The sequence below is a fragment of the Prionailurus viverrinus genome, chromosome C1 (genome assembly GCF_022837055.1).
Source record: "Prionailurus viverrinus isolate Anna chromosome C1, UM_Priviv_1.0, whole genome shotgun sequence".
Classification (NCBI taxonomy): Eukaryota; Metazoa; Chordata; class Mammalia; order Carnivora; family Felidae; genus Prionailurus; species Prionailurus viverrinus.
Window position 1 is genome coordinate 55,282,866 of NC_062568.1, and position 24,120 is coordinate 55,306,985.

The 24,120-nt window shown below is 40.9% G+C and overlaps 1 protein-coding gene and 1 long non-coding RNA gene across 4 annotated transcripts in view; one reads left to right on the forward strand and one right to left on the reverse strand.

Moving 5' to 3' along the window:
• Positions 1–24,120, reverse strand: part of MAP3K20 (mitogen-activated protein kinase kinase kinase 20) — a 185,641-nt gene that overhangs the window by 30,752 nt on the left and 130,769 nt on the right. For 2 of the 3 annotated variants that reach the window (XM_047869069.1, XM_047869071.1), the window contains exons 11-14: positions 17,381–17,516; positions 4,655–4,699; positions 2,807–2,837; positions 2,570–2,709 (exon numbers count right to left, since the gene is read on the reverse strand). In XM_047869069.1, coding sequence (XP_047725025.1) covers positions 2,570–2,709; positions 2,807–2,837; positions 4,655–4,699; positions 17,381–17,516 — 352 coding nt within the window. Of the gene's footprint in view, positions 1–2,569; positions 2,710–2,806; positions 2,838–4,654; positions 4,700–7,846; positions 13,552–17,380; positions 17,517–24,120 lie in introns of those variants that run through there. The other variant, XM_047869072.1, reaches the window with a different exon arrangement.
• Positions 16,187–22,628, forward strand: LOC125171874 (uncharacterized). The gene is made up of 3 exons (XR_007154459.1): positions 16,187–16,283; positions 19,399–19,481; positions 22,331–22,628. It is a non-coding gene; the product is annotated as an uncharacterized LOC125171874 (long non-coding RNA).

Consider the following 24,120-nt stretch of genomic DNA (forward strand, 5'->3'; position numbering starts at 1 on the left):
AAATGGAATCATACACTAGGTGACCCTTTGGGTCTGGCTTCTTTCATTCTGCGGGATGGTTTTGCGGTTATGCTATGTCACGGCGTGTGTTCACTAGTTTTCCTTCTTGAACCTGCAAATAGATCTGTTACCTGTGGAATCCTTCCCGTCTCTATTCACGTTTTCGTGACACTTAGCTAGGCCTTCTTACTTTGTATCATAACCTCTGAACTGGTCTTTCCAAACCTAGCCTCTCCTTTCTAATCTACTTCACAACTTCCAGAAGCAAAGTTTTCAACATGTCAGTTCTCAAAACTTCGAATACTCCCTGCAGCTGGCCTGAAGCCATGAACTGGCCTGAAGCCACTGCACAGAAGCCATGAAACACCTGCATGAAGGAAAACACCTGCATGAACTGTCCAGGGTCTGGCCTCACCTCCCTTCCACCCTCTGCGGCACGAGGCTTCCACCAGACACAGCCACCTATTGTTCCTTGTAGTGAACCAGTTTTTTTCTGTTCTCTCCTGTTTCCTTCTCTCTGAACTCCTTATTCTGTCTAAATTCATGTTCTTGCCTTTCCTGCACCTGTGTGCATTCCAAATTCTGTCCTTCTTCAAGATCCAGCTTGGGGACCCTCCCCACTCCATGAAGTTTTCCCTCTGGCCGACCCCCCCCCCCCCCCCCCACCGCCCACAGCCCCTCCCAAGCAGAGGCAGTGAATGGTTCCTTTCCTCCCAACTGCCAAGACTCTTTATCATGAGAAGTTGCATGTACATGTTTTCTCTTCTCTGGGGCGTACACTCAAGGGCAGGATTCTTCTTCGTATCTGCACAGGCCCAATCTTGCAGGTAGTAGGCATTCACTGAATTTGTTGAACAATAATAAGTTTGGACGTTGCTTGCCCTAATGATACCAACCAGCATGGAGGGGGCACTGTCTCTTAGGCCCACTCGGGGGTATTTAAATCACTATTGCTCTGTGATTTAAAGCTTGCCACCCTCTTTCCTCCTGACAGCTCCTTAGGGAATGTTGGTCCTTTTTCAAAGACAGAAGAGGGAAAGGGAGGTCGGAGCATCTTACTTGTCATCTGCCAAATAGGACAGGATTTACCACATTGCTCTGTTGGAAACTTGAAACTTCTCTGCACTAGAGAAAATAATTTTTCCCATCGCAGCCCATCTGAGCCAGCTTAGCTTTTCAGGATGGATGTGCCCACACCCAGAGGTCGAGATTAAATTACTTGCCAGCCTCTGAGATGTATGTTTATGAATGAGGTTTCCTGCCCTATTCTCAGAGGGAGAAGATGGTGAGGTTAAGGCTAAGCCATCATCCAACAGGTGCTCGGGCTGTAAGGACAGTCCTTGCATGGGCCCAGGGCTCGCAGAACGGAAGTAGATGGGTTCTCTTTGGACCTCAGAGGGGATTTCCTTAGAAAGGAAAAAGCCACACTGGTGGCTTTAACTGAAGTAAAGGGAAAAGCAGTTGACGTGTTAGTAGAGACTTTGTGAGATAGGGTTTGGCTAGGAAACTGCTTTTTCTACCTTTCCTTCTTTGACTTCTTTCTAACCTATGCCCACCCCTCCATCCACCCACAATGGGGTTGAGAAGGTCCGGGGAACAAACTGATTTTATCCTAAAATCTCTCTTGAAACACGCCTCTAGTAACAGCATCCACATAGATGCCAGCAATTACTTGGTTTGGGTAACTAAAAAACAAGACAAACAGATCTGGTTGCTAAACTACCAAAAAAAAGAAAAGAAAAGAAAAGCAACAGCACCAATAACAGGTTTAGCTTTTAAAGTGTTCAAGACTTCAGTCTGGGGGGACATGTTAGGATTTCCTGAGAAAATGAAGGATTAGAATACACACGTGGTGTGTCCGTTCCGGGTCAAAATTACAAACCCTGCAAACTGAACACACATTCCCGTGAGGTTAGGTACTACAGTGGCTTAGCTTTCACTCTGCACAGGCCCAGCATCCTTAGGGATTCCTAATGGGCAGCCAGCCTCTCTGGCCTTTAAGGGAATCACCAGCTGTCTCCCCGGGTGGACGGCGGGTCTGCAGGCACCGGACAAACACGTCTCCAGGGCCTCCCGGCCCACTAAGCTGCCTCTCACACCACAGCCTTGCCACTGGCGGTGCCTTCCCTTTCAGAACACCTCCGCCCCTGTATCCCCTTCCCCTGGTTCACACCTGCTTGTCTTTAGGCTCTCAGCTCCTTCACAACTTCTTTGCAAAAGACTTTCCTCATCTCAACCTCACTTCTCCTTTGTGGCATTTCCTACAGCTGTCTTTTTATCACGATTGCATGATCAATCCCTGTCTTCTCCACTGAACTGGGGACTTCCTGAGGGCATGGAGTGATATTCAGGTGTATCTAGGTGACTTCTGTGCTGGATTGGATTATGAGGAGGGAGTGGGGGTCCCATGGGAGCAGAGGCTAATTATCAGCTGGTATGGGAGTATGTCAGCACCATAACAGCCGATTGCACTCGCGTGTGTATCCTCAGCCTCTGACATGACACAAGGTCTGCTACATAGTAGGTGCTCAGTAAAGATTGTCAACCAACTGTCCTCCCTCTGAGGTACCTTCAGGTGGATGATGTGCCCCTTGGAGACAATGCCCATGTCCTTCAAGTCTTCTTCCTCCAGAAGAAGCAGTCGCTTTCCTGTAATGTTGTTTTCCTTAAACAAGCTTGCATATATGCTCATCTCTTCGGAAGAGTCCCCTGAAGGAAGGGATTAGAAGGCAGAACAAAATGAGATGAAACCATGCCCTGAGCAAAGTTAACTGCATGAATTAAGAAGGTAAGTTATTCTACTTGCCTTTTCTGACGAGCTGCTGAACCCAAAAATACTGTGAAAGAGAGGACACATATGGATTTGAAGATTCACACACGGTCAGTGGCCTGACTTCACAGTAAAACACACTTTTCGATAGATTAAAATATCTGTAGTTTTGCAATATAAGTTTTGGCTCAACCACCAAGGTAAAATGAAAGACATTCTCTTTATGGATTGAAAACATCAAGCTCTCAAATTGGAGATACCCCTCCCTGTGGACATCTTGGGATACTTGAGGAAATGTGGGTTTTGCTTTTTATTTGGGAGATTTAAAAAAAGCCTTCAAGAAGGTTCTTAACTTATAATGACTTTTCTGTTTATGTGCTGGTCATCCCCGGAGCTACTGAGGGGTACTGGTTTACCCAGGAATTGTATGGGGAGCAGGGACCACACGGCAGTAGACAGAGAAGTGGGCAGAATATGCTATGTCTTAGGCCTGGTCAGGAAGTAGCTCTGTGGCCCAAGACAAGTTAAAGCACAGAGCTTCCTGTATAGAATGAAGTTGGACCCAGTGACCCTCCGTCCTTGAATATCACTTGGCACGTGTTTACTGGTAGCCTCTCACATAGAAGGGAGGCCAGACCCAGTCCCAGCAATTCTCTGGGGGGCCCTTGACCCTGGGATTTTATTTACATGGCTTGAAAACCACTCGACCTCAGAGCAAAGACTAAAAATAACTGTTAGAGCTCAGTGCTTTTTAAAAAATTTCTTCTCAAATGAGATGGGCCAACTTTCCAGCTGGGGATAAAGGGATTATATCCAGACCCATGAATAGATCCTAAGTTCTTTTTCCTTGTTAACAATCCGGGCTGGTGGGAACTTTACCAACAACGAGGCCCAGTGAATGGGAAGAAGTAGAGGCAAGTGGTGCCAAGTTTCCTCACCCTATAGAAGCCAAAGAGGTTAGCTAATGTTGAAAGCAGTTTTACTTCACCAGAGCATGGTGGGCAGGGAGGAAAACGCCCCAGTCCAGAAACCAGGTTGAGGTAGGTAAACAGACCTTCCTAAGAGTTTCTAGCAGTGAATTTGTACACTGTGGCATCTGGTCTGTTCTCTGGGGTGAGGGCTTGCTAAGGCTGGCATTACAGCTGTTTTTCTTTTTCATTTAATGGGACTTGAGCCTATAAAATGGACCTGGACAAGTATAAGCCCCTGAGGTCTCTGATCAAGAATTCTCCAGACTTTGCACTAAAGAAGCAAATACAGAGACGCAACAGGCTAAGAAGGATTGTTCCTTAGGGTCTCTACCCAAGTGTAAGGTATAGAACTTCCTCTGGACTTAAGTAATCTGTCCTCCTCCTCTGGCTGCAGCTGCAGAGGATGTCTGGGAGCTTGCATCCATTCTTCCTGGGAAAGGCCAGAGGACAGATGCACCTGCCACTTTCAAACAGGCCTAAGGTAGGAAGGAAACCCAGTTCAGCGGAATCCCAGTCTAGAGCTGCCTTTCCCAGATCTTTCTCCACTGTGGTTCCAGTCCATCCCTGGTGTTTTAGGAAAACTTAAGATCAAACTGTTTTCACGTTTGTTCATTTGGTATCCTGGATCACTCCTTTAACTTTGCCATTGGTATTCATTATAGTATTCTGGAATACCTTTCAGAGCAAATAGGGAGGTGGAATCCTCTTGTAAGATTTGAAGAGATACTTGCCTTGCTCTTGAGGCCTTATTTTAAATCATTACTGCATTAAAAATAGAAAAACAAGGAATTTGTCAACTTCTCCTAGTTAGATTTTCTTAAGGCCCCGACCCCTCCAGCTGCATCTGTAACTTGTGGACCAATGTCTGAAATACCTGCCCAGGTCAAAGGAGGCATTAACAGAAGCCGCTTACCACGTCATCTTCAGTCCATGAGCCAATCTCAAAGGAAGGCAGCAGCTGCATGGGAAATACGAATGCAGTGAAAAACAAAAGTAATATTATCATTGTCTTTTTGGCTCATCTCTTGTCTCCCCTATTTTAGCTTTCGGCCGCTGCTCTGGCTTGGTTTCTTCCTTGGCAGGTTAGGTTGAATGGCAAGCAGTTCTCCTGACCTTGAGGGGAATTTCTCATCGCTCCAAGCATTTACCCACAGAAGCCAATCCCAGGCACCAGCTTGTCAGTAACAATTCATTGCACTTGGTGAGCTGTTGCAGCAGGGGCTGTAGATCTTGAGACTGTCCTCTCTCGGTACTTGGCACACCAAGAGTGGACTTCCCTCCCACAATAGGGTTTGACAGTCCAGGAGCTTCTGACATTTGCCAGATATCAGAGCCTCCCTTGGAATTCCCACTCAGCATGAGGATCATCGGATTGTTCATGAAAATTCTGAAGCAACACTTTGGTAATCAGATGACCTTTATGCTGCTGCTGCTACTTTTTTTTTTATTTTTTAAATTTTTTTCAAGAGAATATTAAATCGTTTATTGATTACACATGATAATGGACGATACACAAGCTTTAATCCCATCTATAATTTTATCTGATACCATAATTCAATTTAGATATATTGCATAGGATATGCCAACAATCATATTAATAACCAAATAAACTCCAGGACTTTGCTTGGGTGACCCTTTTAACGGTGAACTCCAGGTCACAACACATTAACTGTCAGTTCAATCACACCAGTGTTTGTGGAGACAACGGCTTCTGTGCCCAAGCAGGTTGCAAATAAATTTCAAATGGAACCTGGCATCACCCTGATGGAATTCTAACTTCACACTGTTGGGGTAGTTTACCAAGATGAAAAGACTTTATTTTTTTAAAGTAATATCTACACCCAATGTGGGGCTTGAACTCAAAATCCCAAGATTAGGAATTGCCTGCTCTACGAACTGAGCCAGCCAGGCATCCATATATGCTGCTGCTTACAGGAGAATTTCTAAGTGGTTAGCCAAATGACTCACTTGCATTATATTTTTAAAAGGAAATATTAGGATCCGTGGATGAAGAAGGAAGGGTGAAACTGGAACTGTCGTCCCAAGAAACCCACATTGCAGAGTTTGCTCTAATGAAAACCACTAACCTCTCTCCTTTTCAGATGTAGACATGAAAGACTTTGCAAAAGGACTTTGGCCTGCATCATTTTCAAAGCCAAAGAGCTACTTGCTTCAGTATATGCCCATGGCAATAGACTAAATGATAAACGCCTACATAATTTGAAAAAAAAAAAAATTGTGTCCTGTGTCTTGAATTAGAGTTTGCCATACCCTTTAGCTTTAACTAACTTAACTTGCCAGCATGGTTGGATTGCTTGTAAGGTAACATGGCAGTGCCTTTCAACCTTTGTTACAAATAACATTTTTTTTTTTTTTTTTTGTGAATGAATTGAAAAACAAAGTTGAATCTGGTTGCTTTTACTATTAGTGTAAAAATCGGAAGGTGGGTGAGTTTCTAATCTGCAAATATTTTGAACTCACATGCTCAAAACCGTACTAGGAAAGGTATGCTCCTCCCTTTAAGGAGCTTTTAATTTAATTAGGGGTGAAACAGATACAGATTATAGATGAAGGAGTTTAAGGCTACCTTCGTGTTGGCTCACTCAGTGCCTAGCAGAGTGCCTGGCATGCAATACTTGGTAAATCTTTGTTGAACCATTTTGTTGAATGAATCCAGCTGCAAGGTACATTTACTAAAATGCTGAATCCTCTGATAGAGAATTCAATGTGTGCAGGTATACCAGGGAAAAGGGAGGGTTTCATAGACCAAGATGGGGATGGAAGTCATGGTGGCTTGAGCTGGGTACTCTAGGGCACAAAGAACAGAGATGTGATTCTACCTGAGGAGAAGCAGGAAGGCCAGACACTGGCACTGGTGTTGGGGACAGGAGGGAAGGGGGGGGCATGGCATGTTTGCCTTACTGGAGCACTGGATGCAGCGTGTGTATATTGGAGGATAAAGGGGAAATGCTTAACATCTTTGCTTAAAATGCCTAAATTCTCTCTGGCAATGATTAAAAATCTCTAGGGAGCCAATCAGAATTTTTGTTGTAAACACACAAGTTATAATATATTTGATTGTGTACAGTTTGAGTGTTCTAGCTGAGTTGTAAGGGCATAAATCACGACCGGTCTGTATATACTCTGCTACCCCCCATGTACCCCAGTTCCCTCAGGATTGCCCCTCTCCTCCTCTGAGATACTGGATATAGGTAGGAATCTTCACATGCACTCACCTGCTTCAGTAATGCAGAAAGGAAAATGACTTGAGGAAGAAAAATCTAAAACTGAATTTGACCAAAGAATATACATGACATTTTATTTGTTCATGGGGCAGCTGAATACAGCTGCAGGAACATGTCATTCCCTTTTCCCATCACGGAAACAAATGTGAAATAAGGAACTTTTTTGATGAGTTCAAGGAACAACAGACTGACTTTACAGAACTCTTTCCCTGCATCAAGGTTGGCCTCTATAGGGAGTGGGGGGATATGTGGTGGTTTAATTTTTATACAATTCCCAAATGTTGTGCTAAGCAAAATCGTTAAGTATTTCTTGAATAAAGGTTGTAAATGAAACAACTAATCAAAACCCATCATATTTGGTTTTAAGGTCAAAAGGAGAGGGGAAGAGTTCTCTTGCCCTCCTAGAGTGGCTCGTCAAGAGGACGCCAAGGGAAAGGCATAGATTCAGTTTGATAATCACTCTGGCAGGATTCTTGCACAAGGCTTGCAGAGATCAGTGATAGGAAGGCTGGAGCCAGACACTGCTTCAAGACGGTTTGAATTTGGCAAGATGGGGGTAAGAGTTAATGATCGCTAGCCACATAGTGGTTTACCATTTCCTTTATGCTTTCTGTACCTTCTTAGCATGTCAGTGTATCTGCTGTAGCATGAGTTCTAAGCCTTTTGTTCTTTTGAGGATAAGAAAAAATCCACCTCGTGACTGCCCCATCACTTTACAAATTCATTATTTACACTCAACTGATTTCAGGAGAGAAAAGCTCACATTCATGTGCATGCGTGTGACCGTGATTCCTTCCAAGGATGTTGGGAAATCCCGTCTAACAAAGATCTGATATACAGAGCAACACATAACAAAGGGATTTACTGTCAAAACGTTTATTGCAAAATGGAGTCTTAAAACAAAGAAAAAAGCAAAGTTCACATCAAAATGAAATGTATGACACCAACTTGGATTTCTGAATACATTGTGGACTTGTGCTGGAATATCAAATTCCAACTATGAAATCAATAACTGAGTAGTCTTAGCACACACGAGTGATATGTAATCTCCCATACAAACATTATACAAGATATTTGGCATAGGATTTGCTCAGAATAACATTGCAACAGAATAGTTGAGAAAAAGGTTTTGTTAAAAAATAAAGTGATAATGCCATCTATTCAAAGCTCACACTCAAAGAATATAAATATTTCCTATTTAGTACAAAATTTCTAAAAGTGCAAAAGCAATATGTGCAGTGTATTGTATCTGACATTAAAAGTTAAACTGTTCTGCACACAACATAAAATAATTAATGTAGGTGCTTGAAACACTAGTTTTAAAGTCACTAATCACATGCCAGAAAGCTCCTCATAGGCAACAGTGTGCAACTGATAGTTGAAGCATAAACGAACATGGCTAGCTAGCCCTTCAGATTTCCTGGTACACGCTCCTTTTTCATCACAGAAATGCTACAGCTATCAGGCTGGGCCACAATCGAAAGAACAGAACAGATTGTTCTTTCTGGCAACGCTTAAAGTCTAAACAGGAAAACAGTCTTACTCAAAAGCAGCAAAAGGTGCCTGATTATAGAAAAATTATGCTCTCTCATATGTGGTAGAGTGAGAATGTGCTAGTTTTCAAATGCTGCAACAAGTCTAGCGTATCAAAAACCAAAAAAGTCTCAATATTTAACTCAGAATAGCTTTTAAAATGATCTTTCATGAAATTCTTACTACTCCAATGAAAACTCTGAAAAATAGTTATGTACATCATAGTTCTAGGAGAAGTCATTCTGGATCTCTCCCAAATCTTACGTCTGATTCCTTGATTTTAATGGGAATCAATTTTGAATTAACTCAGCTGGTGTTAAAATCGAACAGATTTGCTGCATGTTAAACATCACTGGCTAAAAACTGGCCCTCAACATTTCCAGAGGATCCAAAACAAGTGTCCTATGTGCCTTCAACTCTTCCCATTGGTTATTAATGTAAAATATTAAAATGTGATTTTACTTAACACACACACACACACACACACACACAGCCCTTTTAAATTAACCTGGCTGCTTTGAAGAACTATAGCTCCCTCAGTGATGTTTTCCTTTTTTACTTATTTTGGAATTAGTGTAACAGAGTGACACCAACCCCCACCCCAGATAAAGTTTCCACCAGCATTCTTAAGGGGAAAGAAACCATTTCCACAAGGGAGGATTTAAGATAAATGCCACAAACCTATAAACTATAGATTGTACAGTAGTTGTAATTTTGGAAATGCATCTTTTGACTTGAGCAATTTTGTTTGAGGGAGAAAAATTTGATACAGAACTGTAAAACTGCCAGGTTTAGCAAGTTTCTTAAAGGGGAAAGGGACAATGCTATTGGTAAATGGAATTCTTTATTGGGTGGGACTGTCCCTGGCATGCAGGATGTTACCATTTTTGGCACTGGGCATTAAATACACCCCAGTCACTGTGACAACCAAAAATATTCTCCAGCCTCCCCCCCCCCCCCCCCCCACCAAACATCATTAGGTGCCCAAGACGAGAATGGCTGGTAGAGAGTCATCAAATTCTAGATCGTCAACTTTATGAATATAGAAAAAGAGATGAAAAAGAGTAATTATATTTTCAGTTGTAGGACTGAAAATTATGACAATTTAGAGTTTCAATTATTGTGAATCTTTAAATTTCTTAGTGTTTCTTTATAAGTATACACTTTTGTAAGTCAAGTAATTGGAAATAAATCCAACATCAACAATTTGCCATTTGAAAAACTGATTTGAAAAGTGAATTAGAAGCTGTACAATTAACATCATTAGGAAATGTGCATAATAAACAGTTCCTTTGAAAAGTAATAAGAGTCTAAAGTCTTCTAAATAATCTTCACAGATAGAGTGAGACCACTTTAAAATTTTGTTTATAGGATTTAGACTTTAGGGATGTTCAAAACCCTAGAAAGGGACTTATCTGAAACATAAAGTAATGCTGTATGATAATTACCTATAATAAAATACAATTCCAGGTGGAGAACAATTTCAAGCTTATCACTGAAGTTTTCAATTCTGCTGTACCCTAAATCCCTGAATACTGGTGAGGAAGAGGACAGCAGTGGAGAGATCAGGGAGATATTCCCTAATTAACAGTAACCCCTAGGTCTGAGTAGAGTCCTATTACCTTTCTCTTCTAGCCCTGTTTGGCTGCTTCTATTAGTGCACCGAAACTTTATGTGTAATTACGATAGATTTATATGTAAATTAAGAAAAAAATGTCAGTTTCGTTCTGTTTATATGTTCTAAATTTGTTGATGAGGATTCTTGAATGAGAGGCAGGGTTTACATTCTTACATAAAGTGCGCAGATCTCAAAATTAGCCCACAGACATTCCCTGATCAGCGAGGCCTTGTCCGACCACACTTGAAAACCCACAACATTCCTCCGCGTGTGTCATCTTCTTTCCCTGCTCCGTTTTTCAGCATGCACTTAACAAGTGTTTACGTACTATAGAACCCACTTGTTTTGTTTACTGTCAGGATCTCTGCTCACTAGCAGGTGTGCTCCATGAGCACCAGGGTCTCCCTCTAGCTGGTCCCTGGAACAGTCCCTGGCACAGAGAAGGGGCTCAATGAATATCTGTGGAATGAATGACTTTATCTTTCTCTAGAAAGATGTGCAAGAGGCTTTTAAACTACTTCCTACTTGGGGCACCTGGGTGGCTCAGTCGGTTGAGCGTCCGACTTCAGCTCAGGTCATGATCTCACAGCTTGTGAGTTCGAGTCCCACGTCGGGCTCTGTGCTGACAGCTCGGAGTCTGGAGCCTGCTTCGGATTCTGTGTCTCCCTCTCTCTCTCTCCCCCAACCTACTCGCATTCTGTCTCTCTCTCTCTCTCAAAAATAAATAAACATTAAAAAAAAATTTTAACTACTCTCTCCTTGATTCTCTCCTCCAGGTTGCTGGACTACAGTGCCCCCAGGGCATGCTGGGAAGTCAAGAGTTGAAAACCACCCCTCTGCTTGGCTCCCAGATGTTCAGCTTGAGGGGCTCAGCTTGAGTCAAGGAGTGCTCCTCTTACGTCTGCGCACGGACAGGACACCTGTTGAGGTTTGTGCCTGTTTGCCGGCAGCACTGTGTAGTGTGCATCTGTGAATGGCTGCATAGACAGAAGGTGTACTGGATTGGGTATGGAGGGAACCCATCTCCCAGGGGAAAGACTTACCTATTTGTTCTGTTTTTACTTAGTCTATGGGTGGTAGCAGGGCCTGCAAACCCCTCAGGTACGTAGTCTTCAAAGAACACCAGGTTAAATTTGTTTATATAGTTTATGTTCTAAGAATGCTTTCTTCATCTTTCCCGAAAGCTGTTTACTTTAACTTTCATCACCTACTACTCAATAAGTATTACTTGAAGTTGATAGTTTAGTTTTCCAGGTTACTGTAACCACTTATTTTTCACTGGCATAATGAAGACTTGCTAAAGTTAACTGACCACTTCCCATGGGCCTGGTTCTGTGTTAAGTGCTTTACATGTATTATTTCATTTAATCCCTTCAGCAATCCTTCGAAGTGGGTACTGTTACCATTCCCATGGCAAAAATGAGCAGACAGATACGCAGGTTAAATAATTTCTAACAGATTACATGGCAGTTTTGAATCATAATTTGAGTACAGATCCTTCTCTTTATCACCATGGCATATAGACTGTTCTGCATTTCACACCCCAGGACATTTTAATAGTTATTTTTCTCCAAATAAAGCTGGCACAGTGTACTGATCATTTTGTGGTATTTTTCAGCTGTTAATAGGGATTAGAAGCCTGTCATGCTTCAAATTTCCAGAGACTTTTCCTGATTGAGTATACTTGGAAATAGTATTAGATAATATCTATGATGATATCCTTTCTTAAATTCCCCATAAAAAGAACTACCAAAAGTGTTTTAGTTTAATAGTCAAATGAATGGCCCTTCTTTCCAAAATAGGCTGAAAAAAGTTTTTATTCTTTTGCCTTTCTTGTATATATAAGGACTACAAATGTTTTGTAGTTTGTTTTGTTTTTTTCAAACAGTGTTTTATAGCTTTGACAAATGTGATAACATCCTGAGAACCTCTCTCTGGAGAACCAGGTTTTCACTTCCATTTATCACCAGTGTGGCTCAATCCAGGTCAAAAAAAAAAAAAAAACCCAAAACACTCTGGGAGGCTGGATCTGAATTAAAAAGGACCCTTCATCCTCCACGTCTGTCTCAGTAGATACAATTTACCTTCGCTCTTCCCTTTATATATTTAGTTCCCTCTTTAAAACATCTCTGCATATATTTAGAACCCAGAATTCATGCCCCTGTGGAAAAAGAACATGCGTATATCCTTACCGGCAGCGCAGAGCAGGTCTGTATTAGCACTTGAGCTGCCCTGCCTGTAAGTTTCCCTTTAAGACCATAGCCTTCTTTTATAAACTACGCCTCAGATGATCATGTGTTGTTCAGAAGCTTCCAGGGCTAGCACTGGCATGAAAGCCTGCAACATCTGCTGTTGGTTTCAAATTAGAGTATTTCTTCTTCCAGTATACTATTAAGAACATCTCTCAGGTTTTACTGTGAGTAGTTGTGCTATTAAGTATTGAAAATTCTTGGCATTTAGGTATTTCTGAAGTATTTGTGATCGCCGCCTTTCATCTCAATTTTTTTATTGTTGGATTTTGTAGTCACTCTCAATTATTTCTGACAGCACAGCATATTGCCAGAAGAAAAAGAAATGTAGTGTGTTACAAGAAAATCAGTGTCTAAGAAGAATTAGGAGTTAAGAGTGCTTTTTCAAAATGTAAGTTTTCTTAAGCAATTAAATAAATGAAATCAAATCAAAGTATAAAGTATTTGCTTGAAAAAAAAAAAAAGCCAGAATATAATTAGTTGTGAAAAATACTATATTGTATAATAGAGTCACAAATTTCTATAATCAGGCACCACATTTGCTGACTCATTAAATATACCTTTCTGGCTTAACCCTCCCCCACACCCCCATTTTTCTGTAAGCAGGAAAAAAAAAAAAGTAAAATCATTAAAGAAATGACTGTCATAGAAATGTGATTGGCTTAAAAATTCCGTGCTTACTTTTCTACCTCCTTATTGGTTTTCGTACAGACTGAGTAGCAAGTTTCTTTTGGTTTGCCGAACATTTTCAATTTTCTTACTTTGCTGTCTGCTTTCATTCACTATTATTATCCATGTCATTATCCTCCTCATCACCGTCATCATCATCATCATCATCATCGTCACCTTCTGACAAGTCAAAATCACTGAACCCCAGGGCCATGTTGACCTTCTTCCCCCTCCTCTTAGATGTGGTTTTGGAAGAATTCTGCTTGGCTTGCATGTTTATCTGCATCCCAGAATGCAGCACAGCTCCTGCTTTGTTCATTGAGAAGATATCCCCAAAGCCCATCAGCATCATGGCCTGCAGACTTTGGTTCATGCCATGGCCCTCCCCGTTACTTGTTGCTGTGATCTGACATGACATCTCTGCACTGTTTGACTCCTCTGTCTTAGATTCAAAGTAAGACTCCTCAGACATTCTTGCAGCAAGAGGCAAGAGAAGCTATCGTGAGGGAAGAAAGGACAGAAGCAAAAAGAGAAATTAGGACCAATTTAAATAAAGGAAACAGATACCACAAAATTAGTGGGTGCTGCACAGAAGGTAAATGATTAGTGAAATAAACGAATGTAGGGGATCCTGTAAAAACGTATTTAATGGCAAGTTTGGCTCCAGCATACTTGCCATAATTTATAAATGACAGAGTAAACCACAACCAAAAGTTTGCAGAGCGCCACAGCAGGCCAGATTTCAAATGGGAAGGAAGTTGCAAGTTTTAAGCCCTCATTTCGCTTAAAACAGTTTTTAGGATCTCTCTCAATTTTTTCCAATTTCACTTTCACACAGAAACGTTAAATATTAAATTAAAAAGAAATTAAGTAGAGATTAAATCTCAAGTAAAAAATGAAGGAACCTTGTACCAAAGGGTCAAGTTCAGAGGAAGCATAAAGACAGTTCAGTAGTCAATACCCTTCTACAGAAATCTGGGCCATTAATCTCCTTTCTATCTAGATTACCATCTGACTCTAAATTAAAAAGGAGTCTAGGATTCAGTAGTTTCCGCTTATTATTTATTACAACCAGATAGAAACCTAGTTACTTGACTTATGAAATAATTAATTCACTTAGTGAACAAATTCTAGATCTGTCTCTAATACTTAAGGACATAAATACATATGAAAATCTGGGGGAGAGAAAATTAGTACTAATTTAGACTGTTACCTTTTGCTCTATTCTCTAAGTGCCCTTCTTGTAGTAGAACTCTTTTTTCTAGGAATTCCCCCTCTCACAGTGGTAGACCTCTATTTTCTACCTTACATCATGATTTTGAACAACTAACCTATTCCCATAAATGCTGGTCTTATTCATTTCAGGAGTCTGTCAGGATCTGAAAAGTGTTACTGCCTCTTCTTTTGACAAATAAGCAAATTAAGGCTTATATTTTTGGTGGTGTTCAAATATGGGTAAATTTATGATAAATAGTGCACAAATAACATGGGATGACCTTTACATCCTGGGTATAAATATGGTTTTTAGGGCCAGTTTCCTAATTTTTAAACTGAAGTTGGAGTTGAGGTGGTTTTTTTTTTTTTTTTTAAGTTTTATTTTTTTAAGTAATCTCTACACCCTACACGGGGCTCAAACTCACGACCCTGAGATCAAGAGTCAGATGCTCTACTGACTGAGCCAACCAGGCGCCCCCTGGAGTTGGGCTTTTAAAAAATATCTTACTCTATTAGGAAAAGATTTCCAGAGTTGTTACATCAATAAGAACTTCACATGCTTCAGCTAAAAAATACAGTTATAAAGAAGGAAAAAATTGTGTTAGATCCTTTAACACTGGAAACAGGATATTATTTTCCTTGCAGCCAAACTTTGCAGCTTCTCAAATTTGTTTTCAATTGTTAGATTCTCTTTAGAGAGCTTTGTCCTCGCCTTCTCAACAGATGTCTCTCAAATAAGCTTTGATGTTTAAGAGAAATCAAATTTTTACATCAAGCTGCAACAATAATTAAAAAACAAACACTGTCTGTATTTCTGTATGGGAGAATTCCTCTTCCCAAATATCTTCAACTAATGTTTTAATTTCAGGAAAGTAAATGGTGTCCCTCCTTGAAACAAATCCAATAATACTAGTTTTTATGAAGTTACATAAATGTTAAACTTTTATAATTAAGATGAGGCTACAGACAGAAAACCTAAACCTCCAGCCACTTCCTTTTTAAAAGGTTTATTTCATCTTTCTCTCAGAAACCTCATTTAAAGTCAACTAGAAACTGATGTGAGGATAAAAGAAAATACCCACTTAGAAAATACCTGAGCACAAACTTTCTTTCCTTCAGAAATATGAGCTCTAAGCAGAAGAGACATTAAAAGCAAGTACTGTAAGAAAGAAAACTTAGCCCTCATAGGTAAAAAAAAAAAAAAAAAAAGAAACTCTGAGATCATGCTTCATGCTGTCCATTGTTAGATGGTAGCCTTCAGAGCGGTTCCTTTACAGAAAGTTTTCTGGAGTTAAAACGCAAGCATACAACCTACTGAGCACTCCTACTGTTTCATTATTTATTACACAACTATGTTACTAATAGCAATAATGTGTGCAAGGCAGCCCATGATTTCTTAGCAAAACTAATGCCGATAAACCAAAGAAAGCTTCTAAAGCATACTGTAATAAGTAGTTTAAAGTTTTTTCTTACAATGCTACATTTAGAAAGAGTCAAGCCATGCAGTGCTTTATAGCTTAAGATTTCAATGTACTTTAAAAAAAAAAACCGCCTCTCAGCCTTCAGAAGACAGCCATGTGTCTGCCTCTCCTCAGCTCTGGGAGAAGCCATGCTCCCAGCAGACCCTTAGGGTGATGCTTTCTGAGTCCGCCTGTTGATACCAATTCAACCAGACTCGACTTCCCTCTTGAGAGCCAAATGAACTTACAAAATGTAGTACCTTTTTAATGTCCCATGGCAGTCTTATGTATAGCAATTCAGTTCTTGCTTTGGAAGTCTGTGGATGGCCAGAGTCATTTTGGAAAAAGTTAAATCTGATAATAAATACTTAACTTCATTGTATTTCCCTTTTTTGGATATCAGGTTGCTTTTCCACATAAACCAGAAAAGGAGGCAAACTATGTTATTCTTTAGACATTGGAAGATACTCTGCAACTGGGCACTGGCTGCTTAATGGCGATTAAGGCTTTTAAAAATAGGAAAGCTTTTTGAAGATCACCAAGTGAAGAGCATGTAAGTATTTTTTGGGTATAATTACTGCAGCAACTATCAAAAATGAATTTAAAATACATAATTTTACTTTTAATCTTACCATTACTTGGTTTTCAAAGTGGACAAATATTGGGGCACCTGGGTGGCTCAGTTGGTTAAGCGTCCGACTTCAGCTCAGGTCATGATCTCATGGTCCATGAGTTCGAGCCCTGCGTCAGGCTCTGTGATGTTAGTTCAGAGCCTGGAGCTTGCTTCAGATTCTGTCTCCCTCTCTCTCTGTCCCACCCCACTCACTCTCTGTCTCTATCAAAAAATGAATAAACGGTAGAAAAAAATATATAAAGTGGGCAAATTTTACCCATTAAAAAAACCAAAAAAGCCAATGATCTACTAAATTCCTGAAATGATAAACCATTCAAAATAGGGAAGAATCCTGAAATTTGGTTAGACTTTAATATATCATGTCAATATATAAGTATAAGCTAAATACAGAAATAGTGAAATCCTTATGAAGAATTTTTATCTTCCTCTAAATAAAAAGCTTGGGAAAAAAACAAGGTAGTTCTTAAGTAGTAAATATTAGAGGCTTGTCACAAGGGACATCTTTTTCCAATCTTTTGCTGCAGTGATTGTAACACTAAATGGAGCAAGGAATATTAATGCTGGTCGTTGATATGTCACCAAGTTTGTTCTCTTTTAGAAGGAAAACTTGCTTAAGTTCTGCCACATGGAGACTCTTGGACAGTGAGCTGCCTCGGCGTTCCGCTTATTAATTCCTGATGGGCTCTATGGAGTTAATCAGCCGTTAGGCACGTGTTCTGGGGATCTAACAGATGGTGCGAAAATACACTGCATTTTATTTTTGTAATTCTAATATACAAACACGCTGACAGAATAACAGTACTTAGAGAAAGGGCCAGAAATAGGCTAAGCTTTTCTTTTAAATTTCTGGCATTTTGTTAATTGAAATGAGATCCGAGCGCTACTTGAGTGTAAACGCAGGCCCTTCACCGTGCAGGCATAAGGCAGGAAGTGAGGGAGGTGGCCGTGGGGGAGGGGAGGGCCGCCATGCTGCCTCTTCTAAGCTGGGGGCCGAGTCACCCATGGGGAGCACTCACCGGGGTGTTGGACTGCTCCGTCAGCTTTTGCTCCCACATCCTCAGACGTCTTTCCCGCTCTTTCAGCTCTTGCTCTTTACAGCTGAGGTCCCGTTCTAGTTTCTTCAGCCTCTCAAGAGTTGCCTCAATTTCGCACCTGCACAGGGATGACTGGTTTAAGTCTCAGCTTTGCTCAAGAGTTATTAAATGCTTAGTGGCCCATCAGAATGTGTAATGAAAGTGAAAGGCTGGGGTGCCTGGGTGGCACAGTCGTTAAGACTCTGACTCTTGATTTTGGCTCAGGTCAAGATCGCATGGTGGTGAGATCCAGCCTCATGTAGGGCTCTCCACTGACAGTGCAGAGTCTGCTTGGGGTTCTCTCCCCCAACCCCGCTTACCCTGCCCCTCCCTTGCTCACACTCTCTCTCAAAAATAAACTTAAAAGGCTAAAATGAAAGGCTGAATACAAGACTGTGATTTTTGCCAGTTTTATTGAGATATCATTGACATATATCACTGTGTAAGTTTACAGTGTACTGCATAATAGTTTGACTTACACATACTGTGAAATGATCCCCACTATAAATTTAGTTAGCATCCATCATCTCATATAGAGAAAGCAAAAAAAGAAAAAAAAATTTTCTTGTGATGAGAACTCTCCAGATGTACTCTCTAAACAACTTTCATACATATGATACATTAGACTGTAGTCATCATGTTGCACATTATAGTCCTTGGACTTATTTATCTTGTAACTAGAAGTTTATATCTTTTTTATTTTGAGAGAGAGCGTGCATAAGCAAGTGGGGGGAGGGGCAGAGAGAGAGGGAGAGAGAGAATCCCAAGAACTGAGGAACTTGTAAGGTATGACCTGAGTGGAAACCAAGAGTCGGACCTTTAACGGACGGAGGCACCCAGTATAAGTTTATACCTTTTGGTCACCTTCCTCCTATTTGCCCCCACCACCAACTCTGGTAACCATAAATCTGATCCTTTATTTCTGTGAGTCTGGCAAAACTTGTGCTTCTAAACCAAACAGGAAACTATCAGAGAATAAGAAATCTGTCACATCCTTAAAAATCTATAGGTAGTTTCTAGTCTGGAAAAATCAGCTCAAAATACTTCCTAACAAAGTACTGAAGACCCACGAGAGTAGAGCCTAAGCTATGGAGCTGGTGTCCTGGTTTAGCTGTTTAATGAATGCTGACATTAAACCAGCCCTTTATAGTTTAGAAAGCACTGTTACACAATGTCTCATCTTATTCTCATAACAGCCCCAAGAAACCGGTACTAATCCCATATATAGAGACGGGGAAAATGATGTTCAGGTTGGGTGATCAACATCCTGTCCCTGGTGAATTCAGGTTAGCCTAATTCCCTGACTGGGTAACTCAATCAGTTGATTAATCTGACCTAGTTTTCTCAGTTGTAGGGGGTGATGATTATCTTATACCAGGGTTCCCCAGACTGCCTGATCCTAATAACTACCTGGGCAGCTTTTTAAAAAACAAATAAATACACAACAAAATACAGATTCCTAGGACCCTTCCTCAGAGCTTATGATTCAGTAGGGCTGGGTAGGGACTAGGAATTTCCATTATTTAATAAAAGACCCGGGGCTCCTGGGTGGCTCAGTCGGTTAAGCGTCCAACTTCGGCTCAGGTCATGGTCTCACAGTTCGCGGGTTCTAGCCCCGCGTTGGGCTCTGTGCTGACAGCTCAGAGCCTGGACCCTGCTTTGGATTCTGTGTCTCCCTCTCTCTCTGCTCCTCCCCCACTCACGTTCTGTCTGTCTCTCTCTCAAAACTAAATAAACATTAAAAAATTTTTTTCAAAACCCAGGTAATTTTTATAATCCGACAAGTGTGGATCAGATGAACTCTAGGATTCTTTTGAAGTCTAATAATTTTTTTAAAGTTCCCTCCTTAGTCTCTATAGGCCAATCAACCTCACTACTTAGAATATGTCCAGTTATAGAAACCTTTGTAGAAAATGAACTGTTGATGACATGGCTCAGTACAAGCCATTTTCTTCCTTCAGGCCTGTCACTGTGCTCTGAGAGCTGTAAGTTCCTTCCCTTGAGTTTCTGAAAGGCCTGGAGACAGCTGACTGGTTATTAGCTGGTAAGTGCTGCCACAGCATGGAGTCTGGTTGGGATTCATTCTCTCTCTCTCTCTCTCTGTCTCTCTCTCTCTCTCTCTCTTCAAAATAAATAAACAAACATAAAAAAAAAAAGTCCTAGGTATTATTTGGCAACATCTAAGACAGGGAACAGCTACTGAGGTGGGTCTGGATTTGGGTCCAACACTGGACTTCTCTGGTTATCTGAAAAGAACCTCAGAGCCAGGGAGTTAGCAAGTTAGTGTAAAAGCACCTGCCGTCGACACTCCATTCCTCTTATTGGTGTCATTTGAAAATTATAGAACATAAGAACAGTCACACTACCTGAAGAAAGGCACCAAAATCAGCAATCTTTCAGAATTATCACTATCATCAAGTCCACATTTTATCCCTGATGTTTCTGACAAAAAGATTATGCCCATTCATAAATAAGTGTGTGTTTATTTTTCAAATGGAGATTTGAGGGAAAAAAATCAATGTGGGAAACCTTAGGTTAAACTTTTATAACAAAGAAAGTGAAAGTGAGCCATCTTGGGGAACTGAAGGGGTCAGAGGGTGAGGAGAGGAGGCAGCAGAGAGGGGGGCACTCTGTGGCAGGTGGTGGGGGGAGCTGGGCTTCTGTCTTTGCAGTGCCTCCAGCAGGCCACACCACACCCCTGCCCGAGAGAATGATCGCACGGATACTCTGGTCAGGGGTAAGCGGCCAGCACGTTCAATTTCACTTGTAATTTAGGCAAGGGTTCATCTCAAGTTTCAGCTCTGGGAGCCAACTGTGAGTTTGAGACCTTCTGGAAAACAGACCAATGGTTAAGTAAGCTGGAAGCTGTGACACAGAAAAACAAACACTGAGTAAAATCTGCTTCCTCAACCCGGCTCCTCAGGCTCAGCACTTCCCAACACTACTCCCTGCCCCAGGCGCCCCGCTTCTGCAGGGAGTGTGGGAAGTTATGTACCATGAGGGACGCAACGACCCCGCTCCCCGTGTTGTTAATGGATTCTTTTGCATTGAGTGCATCTGTTGATGTATGTATATAACCTTCTTATTCTATAAACATAGGTGTTTTTAAAAGTTTAAGTGTTTTAGTTGATGAAAATGATGGTTTTTCTCTTAACCCAAATCCAATTAAGGTTGACTTCCACTAGTATCAATTTTTCACATGCCAAAAATAGGCTGTGAAATGTAATTATCTTTTCAAGGTCAATTTGTAAAAATAGCTATATTATATATATGATGGTAAGTAAATAATATGAATATTAGTGTTATATATTAAAGGATTTGTGCTAATATCCAGATGATGACATGGCTCATCATCTTTGCAAAGATTAAATTTCCTTATCTGTTTTTTGGTTTTATTGTTTTTAATGTGTTTATGTATTTTTGAGAGAGTGCTAACAGGGCCGGAGCAGAGAGGGAGGAGACAGAGAATCCTAAGGAGGCTCCACACTGTTAGCACGGAGCCCCATTGGGGCTCAAACCCATGAACTGTGAGATCATGACCTGAGCTGAAATTCTCAGATGCCTAACCCACTGAGCCACCCAGGTGCCCCTGTTTTTTGTTTTTATTTATTTTAATGTTTATTTTTGAGAGAGCGAGCGAGGAAGGGGCAGAGAGAGAGGGAGACACAGAATCCAAAGCAGGCTCCAGGCTCAGAGCTATCAGCACAGAGCCCGACGTGGGGCTCGAATTCACAAACCTTGAGATCATGACCTGAGCTGAAGTCAGACGCTTAACCAACCCAGATACCCGTTTCTTGTTTTTAACAAGGTGTGCCACGGAGGGGTATTCTAATCACAAGGGAGGAATACAATCAGCAAAGTATCCCGCCAAGAGACACAGATCTGAACATGCCTCACAGCGCCACACAGCTCACTCAGTGCCGATTATAAGGCAGTTATGTGGGGCAATGAAAATTGCAAACATGAGCAACAGGGTGACACATTTCCTGTTTTTAATGATCATGGCTGTTATTGCTAATAAATCAATAGTAGGAGAAACAAGCTGAAGATACGAACAAGGAAATATCTGACTGTAGATTTCTTTCCTATCATCTATTAGATCAAAAGAAAGAACATAGTTCACTTAAAAATTTTTTTTTAATGTTTAGAGAGACAGAGAGGGAGACACAGAATCTGAAGCAGGCTCCAGACTCTGAGTTGTCCGCACAGAGCCCGACGTGTGGCTCAAACCCACAAATTGCGAGATCATGACCTGTGCCAGGGTCATATGCTTAACCGACTGAGCCACCCAGGCACCCTGGAAAGAACATAGTTTATATGGTTTTAAATAACCTAGCTTTAAAAAGAATTTTAAGGGGCAACTGGATAGCTCATTCGGTTTAGTGTTCAGCTCCTGATTTCGGCTCAGGTCATGATCTCACGGTTGTGAGATAGAGTCCTGCATCAGTCTCCGTGCTGGGTGTACAGCCTGCCTAAGATTCTCTCTCTCCCTCTCTGTCTCTCTCTCCCTCTCTGTCTGCCCCTCCCCTAGTCTCTCTCTCTCTCTCAAAAAACAAAACTAAATAAATATAAAATTTAGAATTGTAATAAAAATCATTTAATTTTCTAAAACAGAATGTTTCATCTGGTCTATGTGTAAGGAAGCTCTACCACAAAACAAGCATTTCCCAGAAACACAAGATGTCCTACACATGCTTTCAACAGCAGTCATGTGGTTTCAGACACAAGACAAAAGTGAGGAGAAAGAGGACAGTCTGAATGTGTTGCCCTTTGAAATATCCAGATGATGTGACAAAGCATTTGATTCTTTTTGGTATGTGGGACAGAGTGGGATGTTTTTGCCTTGATCATAACCTAGAACAATCACGCTCTCGTATTTCTCTTTGCTCAAAGGAATCAAGCGAACTCTGCAAGGTCATGACCGGATGGTATGGCGCCGGCCACGGTCCAGGAGCAGCACTGCGCAGAGCGTGTACCACAGCAGGCCTGTGGGACCAGACCACGTGGGTTCTGGTACTGGCTCTTAGTGTAATTTTGGGCAGGTGACCTAACATGTCCATCCATCTCATTTTGCTCTGTGACAGAAGTCGGGATTGCCGTATGGATTAAAAAAGATAATCCAGATAAAGTACGAGCATCTGGTGAGAATATAATAAATGGCAGTTGTGTGTGTTGTTACTCTAATATTATTCCCTCTGGTTTTAACCAATTGCCACGTTCAGATAAAACAGCCCTGCTACTTCTTAGACTGGTTTAAGGGTTCAGGTAAAGAAACATATTCTCTCACCAGCTCTCAGGATCAACTGGTTTCTCAAAGAGAGCCAGGGAGGAAGCCAGCTAAGCAACTGCTTGCTTTTTACTAAAACACATTAATGTATTACCAATGTTATTTCCCTCATCTTTTCATCTTCAGACATTTAGAAAAATTTATTATTCAACATCCAGGTTTGTAGAAAATAAAGCTATCCAAATAGAAAACACTCTCCCCAAATTTAATTATCCACTGGTGTCACTGACCTTTTGATACTTTTAGGTACACATACCATCTAAACATAAATGTTTATAGTACAAAAAATGCAATCATTCTAATCATACTGGACCCTAGCCTCTATTTGTAAGTCATTTATCAGATCTGTATTATCATAAATGGCTCCATCTATTCTGTATATGGAGATAGCATCAGTTGTTAAAACCATAAAAATCACAAAAACCAAAAATCTATTGCACCTTATGCCCTTTCTAATTTACAATTCTAAATGACGCTGCGATAAGTGTGTATCTGTACATTCTTGTATAGCCTTTCATTTCCTCAGGAATGGAGTGGTAGTGGTGGAGGCAGCCGATCTATACTGCCAGACTGTCCTCCAAAAAGGTAGTAGTTTCACCAGCAATGTACTAGAAAGTTTATTACGCTGGATATTTTCATGATGTAGATTTTTGCCAATCTGGCAAATGAATTATGTTCCCTTATAGTTGCTTGATTGTACGTGAGGTTAAATATTTTCATATGTTTATTGGCCATTTGAGTTCTCCTTTTGTGACATGCCTTTCATGTCCTTTAGAATGATATAATTAAAATGTTATTTTAAAGGCAGTAACTCTGTCTACCACCGTAGTCTTCCAAGTGTGATCTGGGGGCCCGTGGGAGCTTTTCAAAGGATCGAAGAGATTAAAGTGGTTTTCAGAACAACATTAAGACATGACGTGCCTTGTCTCATTCTCTCACAAGTGCACAGACCCTTCCAGAGGCTTCACGATATGTGCCAGTGCCGCAGGCTGAGTGCAGAGACAGGATTTATTGTTACTTAAATGAATCAAGAGCTACATACTTACATTTTTTCTCAGTTCTAATTCTGAATGTGGTAAATACTGACAGATCTAACTCACTGCAACTGAAGCTCTTTGTAGTCCTCAATAATTTTTCAGAGTGTAATGGAGTCCTGAGACCAAAAACTTCCGGAACTGCCAAGCTACCATCTAGGGGGAAAGAAGTTACGGCAGTGTGGCATTTGTCCTGGAAGTTTACGGTGGGCACTGCTTTTGCCAAAAGGAGGTTTTTACATTTTTCTATAGAAAATTTACCAACTGTCCCCCTATTTTCTGATGTTGTTGGCATAGTTTTAGTATCGTATCTCAAGGCTAATACACTAATTTCAAAATCCTACTAGTCTTTTGGATAACAG